This window comes from Oncorhynchus nerka, linkage group LG21 (genome assembly GCF_034236695.1).
Source record: "Oncorhynchus nerka isolate Pitt River linkage group LG21, Oner_Uvic_2.0, whole genome shotgun sequence".
NCBI lineage: Eukaryota > Metazoa > Chordata > Actinopteri > Salmoniformes > Salmonidae > Oncorhynchus > Oncorhynchus nerka.
In genome coordinates, this window is record NC_088416.1 from 24954852 (window position 1) to 24966922 (window position 12071).

The 12071-nt window shown below is 40.1% G+C and overlaps 1 protein-coding gene across 1 annotated transcript; it reads left to right on the plus strand.

Moving 5' to 3' along the window:
- Window positions 1–3161: 3161 nt before the first annotated feature.
- On the plus strand, window positions 3162–10914 carry LOC115104155 (uncharacterized). The gene is made up of 2 exons (XM_029625400.2): window positions 3162–3247; window positions 6043–10914. Exon 2 carries the CDS (start codon window positions 6050–6052, stop codon window positions 7409–7411), a length of 1362 nt encoding a protein of 453 aa, XP_029481260.2. The 5' UTR covers window positions 3162–3247; window positions 6043–6049; the 3' UTR covers window positions 7412–10914.
- Window positions 10915–12071: the final 1157 nt, after the last annotated feature.

A 12071-nucleotide genomic window follows, 5' to 3' on the forward strand; every position in this document is an offset into this window, starting at 1 on the left:
TCTGTTTACAGTGAAAGTCAGCGTTTAGCATTGCACGGGAGGAAGGAGGGAGAAGCGCAGGGAGAAAGGGCCTGCCATGGCTGCTTTGTAGTCTGGACCAACCATGTTGCTCTCATTTGGTGGGAATGAAAAGCAGAAGTGATGGGAGAAGAACAGAAGAGGGAGGTGGGGGTCTGTCAAACTGAGGGAGAATGACGAGACTCAGGACCATTTCCTCATACCGCTTCCCAGAACAACCTCTCTCTCTCTCTCTCTCTCTCTCTCTCTCTCTCTCTCTGAGATTTGTATCCGATTGGTTCTTTCTTTTTAAAAGTTACCCATTTTCTTCTTGATTCAGCAGCCAACACATTCCTGCTTTGTGGGGATATAGGCTAACCTCCATGTTGAAAATGCATTATATCAATCAGGTTCTATCCCACTCAGATGTGGCAACTAAGTTCATTAGTGATTCATCTAAACTCTCAACTTTCTCTGACCCTTTTACACATGCAGCCGATCTTAAATGTTTCATAGAGTCAATCTCTAACCAATTACCAGAGGTGAAGAGAACACATAACCAAACATGGCTGAGCACAAGGCTGCACTAACCCCAGCTAACTACCTCAGAGGTTACCCCATCCTGTCCCATTCTGGGGAACAAGCAAAGATGCATTCATATGAAACGCTATGTTGGATATATTTCTAAAGTGAATGCATTACAAGCAGAGTGTGCTTCGATTTCAGTCTCAAACAGCAAGGATGACAGCTAGGTGATTCAAGAGAAGAAGAAAGGGAGGGGTAAAGTTGGGTTTTGCGTCTCAATGGGGTTGGCGAACGTAAAGGGCCGAAAGATGTTGGCTTTCATTTTAAAAATGAAGAAGACGTTTTATCAACTTCCACTGTCCTCCAATGGAGTTGGGTTGAAAGCAAAATCACATTTAGCAAAGAAAATGGAAAATAAAGTATTTATCTTCTTCAAGTTACCCAGTAGCCTTGTGCCAACCTCATTCCAGACGGACCTGTTTGTGTATTGCTTCATGTGGGAAGCTGTCACAATCATGGTGTTGTGAAATTAGCTGCACCGGTTTGAAGGCGGTAAGTTGGAAACGTTTTCATTGTTAGTGTTGCATCATAAGCTGTTCCAGTGAATCTCCACACAAAAAAATCTGTTGAGAAATGTACTTATTATCTTGAGTGGTGTCAAACATTGTGTGGCTGCATTCGATAGTTAGATGTTCACTTAGCTAGCTAATGCTAGCTACTCTGGGAACACACCTTGGTCTTGTTCCCCTGCTCAGGGTAATTCCCATGTAAAAGGACACATAAGCACCAACATTTGAAGTTTATAGGAGCATATAACATTGAGTGTCAAATGAAAGCTGAGTCTATATTTTGGGGAAATTAAGGCATATGTTTTTCAACCATTTTACACCCTAAAAATGTGGAATAATCAAAGGCTTTGATTTCTGCTCAAACAAATGGAAAAGGGGCCTCAAAAACGTCTGCTAGAAAAAGTCTTAAAAGGTTTTAGAAATACATCAAAACACAGTCATGTTGAAGTAAAGGCCCCTGCCAGCTAATATCAACATGAATAGTTTTTCAGAAATGTTTTGCCTTCTGTAAGTTTAAAAGTACTGCCTAGTGTTTGGGCATTCCGTTACCAAACATCCACATATCTTTACAATATGTTCTAATCTCTCCCTCATGAGGGAAGATGATGAAAGTAACAAGGTAGACCTACCAATTAGTTATAGTGTTTTTACTGATATCAATTTTATTTATGAAGTGATTAAGTGATCAAAACGTGTCACCTTTTTTCTAAGAGTGCAGCTGTGTGGCATATCTCTCTCAGACATTATGGATCTTAGTATGTCCTAGGCTAAATACCTAGCCTAAATACCTAAGCTAAATATAAGCCTTCCAAAACCATAAGACACACTAATAATATCGTTATTTTATACAAATAGTTTAACATACTTTTTTTGCAATAATCACTCATCTGGCTTTCAAGTCTGTCTATGAAAATAACATTTTTGTTACAAATATAACCAGAACCATGCATAATGCACATTCACTAAGAATAACTAACTTCTTGTAGCAGGCATTATAGAAAATGTACACATGTCTCGCAAACAATCACTCAAGCACAAGCCTACGTGCTAGTGAGTAGCCAGCTAATTTTATTTCAAGTTTAGCCAACTTGGACCTTTTTGCCAGCTAACCAGGAAGAACACACCCTTCTATCTGTCTCCAACTGTTTGAACAGCATGCTAGCCTGTCCACCTTGTTCAGATGTTGAAATAAAGTGGTCTACATTATTCCTCAGACTGAGAACGTGTTGCCAATTCTTTGTAGAACTGTGTTTTATGCTAATTGATCATTTATAAAACACAGACTAGAACAGAATCAGTGTTCATTGATACTCCTATCGTTAGAAAGATTAACTTCTCCTCTATTACAGTAAAATAATGTCTCAATGTGTTTCAGTGTCCATATGACTGATTCTCTTGTAATGTTGCAACTAAGTTCATTAGTGATTCATCTTAACTTTCTCTCAACTCTCTCTGACCCCTTTACACATGCAGCTGAGTAACAGAGTGACCGAAAAATCTGTAACAGAATGAATTCAATTAAATTGGCCACAATGGGAAATCATAGTAGTCACAAACCACAGTTGCAGTAGAAAACACTACACAGTACCTTAGAGTACAGTAAATTCAAGTAGAGTATAGTTCACAACAGTAGAGTAAAGTTCAGTACCGTAGGTAACGTACAATATAATGTAATATACTCTATTTTACTGGACTATACTGTATTCTACTGTACTTTTCTTTACCTTGCTGTACTATACTATACTCTACTGTACTCTTCTGTACTGCACTCTACTCTACTGTACTGTACTCTACTGTACTGTACTCTACAATGATCTACTGTACTGTACTGTACTGTACTGTACAATGATCTACTGTACTGTACTGTACTGTACTGTACTGTACTGTACTGTACTGTACTGTACTCTACAATGATCTACTGTGTTGTACTGTACTGTACTGTACTCTACAATGATCTACTGTGTTGTACTGGGTTGTCAAAACTTTGATTGCTACAGATTTGTTTCGGTTTGGACCAATAAAATGTGGTCTTGTTTGGGGAATAATAGCCAATGACTCATTTCCTTTTCTGGAGACGTCAGTCTTCTGCTGGGCTGTAAAAGGAGGTGAGGTGGTTCAGTGTTCACTAGATCAGAGGACGGTTCACCAGGAACACGGTAAGAGAAGAATTTACTAATGCATAGATACTTTTTCTCTTAAACTCATATTTGTGTGCAGTTGGGAATTGTAAAATATTTAACAGTGTTTATGATCTTAGATCTGGTCTATCTGATTACAATGAGATATTCCCTTTTCTGCTAAATTCTCGCATGTATTATGCGTGCGATTAGGAATTGTACTGTAAAATTCCTAACAGCGATTGAGCACTTTGAATCTTAATTCAGAGAAGATATTTAACCTACAGTAGCAAAAATATATAAATTATATATACACAAAAAAACACAAAATTGAGTTCACCCTTCACATTTTTGTCAATATTTTTCATATGACAACACTGAAGAAATGACACTTTGCTACAATGTAAAGTAGTGAGTGTACAGCTTGTATAACAGTGTAAATTTGCTGTCCCCTCAAAATAACTCAACACACAGCCACTAATGTCTAAACCGCTGGCAACAAAAGTGAGTACACCCCTAAGTGAAAATGTCCAAATTGGGCCCAATTAGCCATTTTCCCTCCCCGGTGTCAAGTGACTCGTTAGTGTTACAGGGTCTCAGGTGTGAATGGGGAGCAGGTGTGTTAAATTTGGTGTCATCGCTTTCACACTCCCTCATACTGACTGGTCACTGGAAGTTCAACATAGCACCTTATGGCAAAGAACTCTCTGAGGATCTGAAAACAATTATTGTTGCTCTACATAAAGATGGCCTGAGCTATGAGAAGAAAATCACATGTATTTGTCCATTAAAATCACTTATTATTTTGATGTTAAGACATTGTTAATGTTGTAAATGACTATTGTAGCTGGAAATGGCAATTTATGGAATATCTACATAGGTGTACAGGGGCCCATTATCAGCAACCACCAATCCTGTGTTCCAATGGCACGTTGTGTTAGCTAGTCCAAGTTTATCCTTCTAGGCAGAGATCCTCTGTCCAGTGTCTGTGTTCTTTTGCCCATCTTAATCTTTTCTTTTTATTGGCCAGTCTGAGATATGGCATTTTTCTTTGCAACTCTGCCTAGAAGGCCAGCATCCCGGAGTCGCAACTTAACTGTTGACGTTGAGACTGGTGTTTTGTGAGTACTATTTAATGTAGCTGCCAGTTGAGGACTTGTGAGGTGTCTGTTTCTCACACTAGACACTCTAATGTACTTGTCCCTTTGCTCAGTTGTGCACCGGTGCCTCCCACTCTTTCTATTCTGGTTAGAGCCAGTTTGCACTGTTCTGTGAAGGGGGTAGTGCACAGCGTTGTTCGAGATCTTCAGTTTCTTGGCAATTTCTCACATTTTGCCTTCATTTCTCAGAACAAGAATAGACTGACGAGTTTCAGAAGAAAGGTCTTTGTTTCTGGCCATTTTGAGCCAGTAATCGACCCACAAATGCTGATGCTCCAGATACTCAACTAGTCTAAAGGCCAGTTTAATTGCTTCTTTAATCAGAACAGTTTTCAGCTGTGCTAACAATTGCAAAAGGGTTTCTAATGATCATGATTAGCATTTTAAAATTATAAACTTGGATTAACTAAGACAATGTGCAATTGGAACACAGCAGTGATGTTGCTGATAATGGGCCTCTGTACGCTGTGGCAGACCAGGGGGTTTGGTCAAAACATTTACAGAGATCAGACACAGACGGAGTATGATTTGCTCGTTTTCAAGGGTGTTTATTAAATAATAAATCAAAAGAAAAGGATAGGTCACCCCCATGAGACCCTCCCTCTCCGGGACACAGTCTTCTGGGCTCCGGGTCTTGCAGTATCCTGTCATGCACACAAACTCCCTCATCTTAGCTCGGGCACCGTCTCCAACTACACAGAAGTCACCTTACTTCCCCGAGTCCTTCCCTGTGTGCTGCCCTTCTGGCAGCTTTATGGGGCTTGTACAGCTGGTGAGCAATCAGCCCTTGATTACTCACCAACTCCCCAATCAGCCCCTATTAGTCCTGGGCGGAGAGCCCGTTGAGACCTGGCACGTCCAGCAGATGGCGCCATCGCCTCATGATGTATACTCCATCTGTCACCTCGAGTCTCCCCCTAGTGGCTGACCTGCTGTACGCCACAGCGACTTCGTAGATATTCCATAAAAAATCTGCAGTTTCCAGCTACAATGATCATTTACAACATTAACAATGTCTACACGGTATTTGTGATCAATTTGATGTTATTTTAATGGACAAATTAATGTGCTTTTCTTTCAAAAACAAGGACATTTCTAAGTGACCCCAAATTTTTTGAACAGCGGTGTATATAAATATAATATTGTCCCAAAATATTATTGTGATATGTACATTTATAGATTTTTTCCCCCATCACTAGTGAACAAAGATGGCGACTCCCATGTACTTACCACAAAACCCTAATTTGCTAAATTTGCCATACATTGCTCTGCGTTACTATTTTTGGTATCAGCTTTAGCACAGTATACATGATCCTAATTCTAGATCCAAGACGGCGGCAATTTGAACAAATGGGAAAAGTAGATTTATTGACACATTGAACCATTTTGCGCGCAGTGGTTTGTGGGTCTCTGTGTGTGTGTGTGTGTGTGTGTGTGTGTGTGTGTGTGTGTCTGTGTGGGTCTGTGTGTGGGTCTGTGTGTGGGTCTGTGTGTGGGTCTGTGTGTGTGGGTCTGTGTGTGGTGCTAAAAACGTCATATCTGAATTCCTCCATCTTTATGCACCTTCGCCGTTGCAATCAATCAATTCCAAATGCAATCAATCAATCCATCAATTTTAAATACTTGAGGTACTCCTGCTATCATACTGTCTCTCTCTCTCTCTCTCTCTCACAGGATTACCATGGAGAGAAAAGCCTTGCTTTGCATCTTCTTCTTGTTGCTACCACTGGTCTTAGTGTCTGCAGTCATACCTGTCCTTCGCTCAATAAATGACCTCAGGAACATCGAGTTTGGCCACAGATTCCCTCGTCATGGCCTAATGCTGCTACACTTTGTCTCTAGCGGCCTATACGTCGATAACAACGATGTACTCATACCAACGTTCTCGCCAGAAAGGGGAGACTGGGGCTTCCATTACTTCAATAACTATGAAGAACTTTTTCCACCACTGTCAGATCAGAACAGACAGGGTTACTACGCAGTTGGGAATATCAACACACCAACAGCATACCCACTCTATCCTTATGTCACTCGCAGCTACTACCTTACCCCAGGAAACTTAGAGAGGAACATGGACAGGTTAGTTGTCAGAACAAGCCCCAACTGGCCACTGTTAGAGGCAGTCTACATAACACAGCACTATCGAAGAAGCAGTGAGTATGACCCCCATAGCAGTGAGTATGATCCCCATAACACCTACCAAATCAGCCCCGCCCTCCTGCGGGAGATCAGGACCGTCATCCATAACAGGGTGGACAGTGTGCAGGCATTTCTGTACGCTGCCGGCTATGACGTACACTCCATGTTATTCACACAGAACTGCTATGCCTCTAGTAGCACATACAAGGTTGAAGAAGCAGGCAGAATGACTCTGAATGAGTCCACTGCTATAATGAAAGAGGCAGTGGTGAATGACCACCACACAGAGTGCTATGCTGTTGTGATCCAGGTGAAATCCACAGAAAGTGGGTACGCCCGGCTCGGATGGGCTAATGTCCCTGACAGCCTACTGGATGTGGGGGTGATGCTGGCACTCTTTAATAACAATGGAAATAATCTCTTCTCTCTCCCTCTTGGCACGCGCAGCTACGGAACCTATGACAGCAACCAGTACCTTAACCACGGCCTACAGGTCAAGCTCCTCTCCAAGGACGGGTCAAATGTCTTCATAACCGGGCCTCGGTATGATGACGCAGACAGGAAGGTTCCTGTTGGCATAGAGGGTTATGACGCCAGTCTGCAGCTCTACACTAAAGGCAGCTATGCTTGCGCTCGCCTGTTCATCAAAAAGACCTTCACCAAATGGAAGACTGATTTCTATAACTCGTGGGTTGCATTCTACTCCAATCACAAAGATGCTAGTAATTATTACTATACTTACGAGTACGCTGTCAGATTCACTAAGCAGGATGACACAAACATAAAATATGATATATATTCGTATGTGTCTAGTTTGTCCATTCAACCTGGAGCTCAAGCTCGATTCTTCCTCACGAAAACATACGATAACATTCTGACAGAAACTACACCATGGGAAAGGTAAAAAAGGTGTCCGGAAGATTGCTGGTATTAGTATTAGTGTTCTAGCCATGAGCGAGGTACTTTACCTATCAGACTGTTGAACAAAAACAGTCATTTAAGGAGAAACCAGCAGAATCTTACAACACTTGGAAAGAAATTGGAAAGCAACAGTGTAAATTTAAAGCACCCAACAGAGAACACCTCAGTCATGTGATTACCAAAGAGCCCCGTCTCCACCCGCTTACACAACACCACACCATCTCCGTGGCGACAGAGCAGCCAATCACCATGCAGACGGCAGTAGAGAGCAGACAGGATTGGACACATCTGACCCTTCTGTAACTCAGAGACTGATTAGACTACTACTAAAATATGTTTTGTCTCAGGTAATAAGATGGAGATGTGGGGAGAGGATGAGTGAATGAATCAAAAGGTGTAAATCAGCATAATGCCCTGAGGTAGTTTATCTACCCTGAGCTACCTGACCTATGATAACTTCATAACTGCAATTGAACAAACTACCCTGACCAGACCAATCGAGAACTGATGTCTGTAATGTCTACATGTTAAATGTTTGTATTGTCTACTACCGTCAATTGTGGTACAGTTTTTCTATATAAATTGTAAATTATGTTTTGTTGTGTTCATGGAGCCCAGGAAGATTAGTGGTCGTCATGGCGTCAGCTAATGGGGATCCCAGTAAAGATAAAGATAAACAACATTGTGTTATATTGAAGGCCATGATTATTAAGATTGCTAATGGATGGGTAGATTTGTTTGGGCTGGTTAGACTCACAATCTAACAACAGAGGAGCAGAGGAGGGCCAGCAGTATTTTGACTAGGGTTGCAAAATTCTGGGAAATTTCAATAAGTTTCACAGAAATAAATATATTTTAAGCAGTGGAGGCTGCTGAGGGGAGGACAGCTCATAATAATGGCTGGTTAAACTGAGTCTAACCAGCCCAAACAAATCTATATTTTAAACATAACTTACTGTCGATTTTTTTATTTTCTATGAACTTGTCTGTCGGGCCCGGCATTAAAGACCATAGGTGGTTTTAAGGAAAATTGTGCAAAATAAGAACACATACCAATTTCATTTAGGACCTAAAAATTGACAGCTGTGCCGTATAAATTGCAAAATAGTTGGGAAGAGATTTTTGATGTACCCATTCCATGGCACATGGTTTATGAATTAACAGACAAAACAATGCCGGATTCAAAATTTCAAATGTTTCAATTTAAATTATTATACAAAATTCTTGCAACCAATAGAATGTTATATATGTGGGGGATACAATCTTCCCAGCTCTGCAGATTCTGCTGTGAGGAGGCAGAGTCATTAGATCATTTATTTTGGTATTGTCCATATGTAGCTCGTTTTTGGTCACAGGTCCAGGAATGGCTGAAGAATTGCAGCATTTACCTAGAATTAACGTTGCAGATACCAATACTGGGTGATTTAAAAAGTCATAGTCAATCAATCAATAATATAATTATTATTTTTGCAAAAATGTTTCTTTAATTTACAATCTGCAGAAGCTATGAGAATAGAAAGGTTCAGCATCACAGCACAGTTGAAAAATATATGGCAAATAGAAATCCAATATGGATGGTGTTAAGAGACAGATGGGAGGTGTTGAACGGAGCTGAAGGGTGGGACTAATAACAAGATAAACAATGTAAAACATACGGGGTCTGTAAAATGTATATAGGTTCAGAAATTTTGTGAAATAGCACAGTTACAAATATAAATCTAACTGGATGGACATCAGAAATAGAGGAAGGACTAAAAACAAACAAAATATAACGATTGAAAGATTGTGCATGTAAAATGTGTATGTATGCACTGAAGGTTATTAATATGTATAAACTGAAGGTAGAAGCATAAGTGTTATTGTTTATTAGTTTACTCCAATTGGGGGAAGGGTGGTAGGGTTTGCAGGGAATAATAAAGGTATATTCAAAAAAAAATGTATGTATATATGTATGAATGTTTCTGTATGCATATACATAGTTTGTTAACAAGACATTTGTGGAGTGGTTGAAAAACGAGTTTTAATGACTCCAGCCTAAGTGTATGTAAACTTCCGACTTCAACTGTATATATATGCAGTCATTAAAACTCGTTTTTCAACCACTCCACAAATTTCTTGTTAACAAACTATAGTTTTGGCAAGTCAGTTAGGACATCTACTTTGTGCATGACAAGTAATTTTTCCAATTGATTCTTTCACTTATAATTCACTGTATCACAATTCCAGTGGGTCAGAAGTTTACATACACTAAGTTGACTGTGCCTTTAAACAACTTGTAAAATTCCAGAAAATGATATCACGGCATTAGAAGCTTCTGATAGGCTAATTGACATAATTTGAGTCAATTGGAGGTGTACCTGTGGATGTATTTCAAGGCCTACCTTCAAACTCAGTACCGCTTTGCTTGACATCATGGGAAAATTAAAAGTAATCAGCCAAGACTCCAGAAAAAAAAACTCCACAAGTCTGGTTCATCCTTGGGAGCAATTTCCAAACGCCTGAAGGTACCACGTTCATCTGTACAAACAATAGTACACAAGTGTAAACACCATGGGACCATCCAGCCGCCATACCGCTCAGGAAGGAGACACGTTCTGTCTCCTAGAGATGAAAGTACTTTGGTGCGAAATGTGCAAATCAATCTCAGAACAACAGCAAAGGACCTTGTGAAGATGCTGGAGGAAACAGATACAAAGGTATCTATATTCACAGTAAAAATGAGTCCTATATCGACATAACCTGAAAGGCTTCTCAGCAAGGAAGAAGCCACTGCTCCAAAACCGCCATAAAAAAAGGCAGACTACGGTTTGCAACTGCACATGGGGACAAAGATTGTACTTTTTTGAGAAATGTCTCCTGGTCTGATGAAACAAAGATATAACTGTTTGGCAATATTGACCATCGTTGTGTTTGGACGAAACAGGAGGAGGTTTGCAAGCCGAAGAACACCATCCCAACCGTGAAGCCCGAGGGTGGCAGCATCATGTTGTGGGGGTGCTTTGCTGCAAGAGGGACTGGTGCACTTCAAAAATAGATGGCTTCATGAGGGAGGGAAATTATGTGGATATATTGAAGCAACATCTGAAGACATCAGTCAGGAAGTTAAAGCTTGGTCGAAAATGGGTCTTCCAAATGGACAATGACCCCAACCAAGCATACTTCCAAAGTTGTGACAAAATGGCTTAAAAACTATTGGAGTGGCCATCACAAAGCCCTGACCTCTGCGGGCAGAACTGAAAAAGTGTGTGTGAGCAAGGAGGCCTAGAAACCTGACTCAGTTACACTAGCTCTGTCAGGATGAATGGGCCAAAATTCCACCCAACTTATTGTGGGAAGCTTGTGGAAGGCTACCCGAAACGTTTGATCCAAGTGAAACAATTTAAAGGCAATGCTACCAAATACTAATTGAGTGTACGTAAACCTCTGACCCACTGGGAATGTGATGAAAGAAATAAAAGCTTAAATAAATCATTCTCTCTACTATTATTCTGACATTTCACATTCTTAAAATAAAGTGGTGATCCTAACTGACCTAAAACAGGGCATTTTTACTTGGATTAAATGTCAGGAATTGTGAAAAACTGAGTTGAAATGTATTTGCCTAAGGTGTATGAAAACTTCTGACTTCAACTGTTTGTATGTATGTATGTATGTATGTATGTATGTATGTATGTATGTATGTATGTATGTATTGTATGTATGTATGTATGTGTATATATATATTATATATATATGTATATATATATATATATATATATCCCAAAAATATATGGGGGATTGGAAATGATGCAGACAATTACATTGATGGAAGCAGCAATCTTTAGAATATTAGAGCTGATCCAAACCTTATAATTGTATTTTTTAAATTACAAAAAAAAACACTTAAGAATCCCAATTTGTAGATGAACATGTCAACCCATTGTCTAAGTATCCACCATGAGTAAAGTAAATTGGTCAGTCTATTAAAGATACTCTAATTTGTGATGAAATTGCACTGGCTAAATAACATAGCAACTGCTGGTGTGTGTGTGTGTGTGTATGTGTGTGAGAGAGAGAGAAACAGATCAATATTATTGACAAGTTTATAATAGGCAAACTCAACCCTTAGTCTCTGTTACGGATACCAGTATCCTGTGTGTGTATCCTGTGTGTGTGTGTGTGTATCCTGTGTTCTTTTCTCTCCTTCTCCCCTCACAGGTGAAAATCATCACTCCCCAATCAGTCACCAAGCCAATCATCAATCAGAAGACACACCTCCTCCTGTTTCCTACTCTATCACAGTTCCTTTCCCTTGGTTTAAACACCCTGTCAGTTGTTTGCTCTAGAGCTCAATCTCTCTGTAAATGCCATGTCTGTAGGTCTCTCTGTTTCACTCTCTCTTTATGTATTGAGCTATCTTTTGTTTGAGCACCTCCATAGCACTTTGTCATCACCTGTGAGTATTGTTTTTGGTTATGGTGTTGTGTTTGTTTGCTGGTGGGAAAAGGGGGAACCAAGACAAGTTGCCCATGGGCATACACTACCCGTAGGTAAACTTTGTTAAAAACACTAGTTAGAACTGGGCGGACCACCCACTGTATTTTTGGTTAGTTAGCTGTTGTTAAAGTAGGCTAGTCTAGCTCAGGGGTGTTTTTGAATACTTG

Bases quoted from the DNA above. Each gene is read 5' to 3' on its own strand.
- LOC115104155 (XM_029625400.2), top strand. From the start codon at position 6,050: ATGGAGAGAAAAGCCTTGCTTTGCATCTTCTTCTTGTTGCTACCACTG.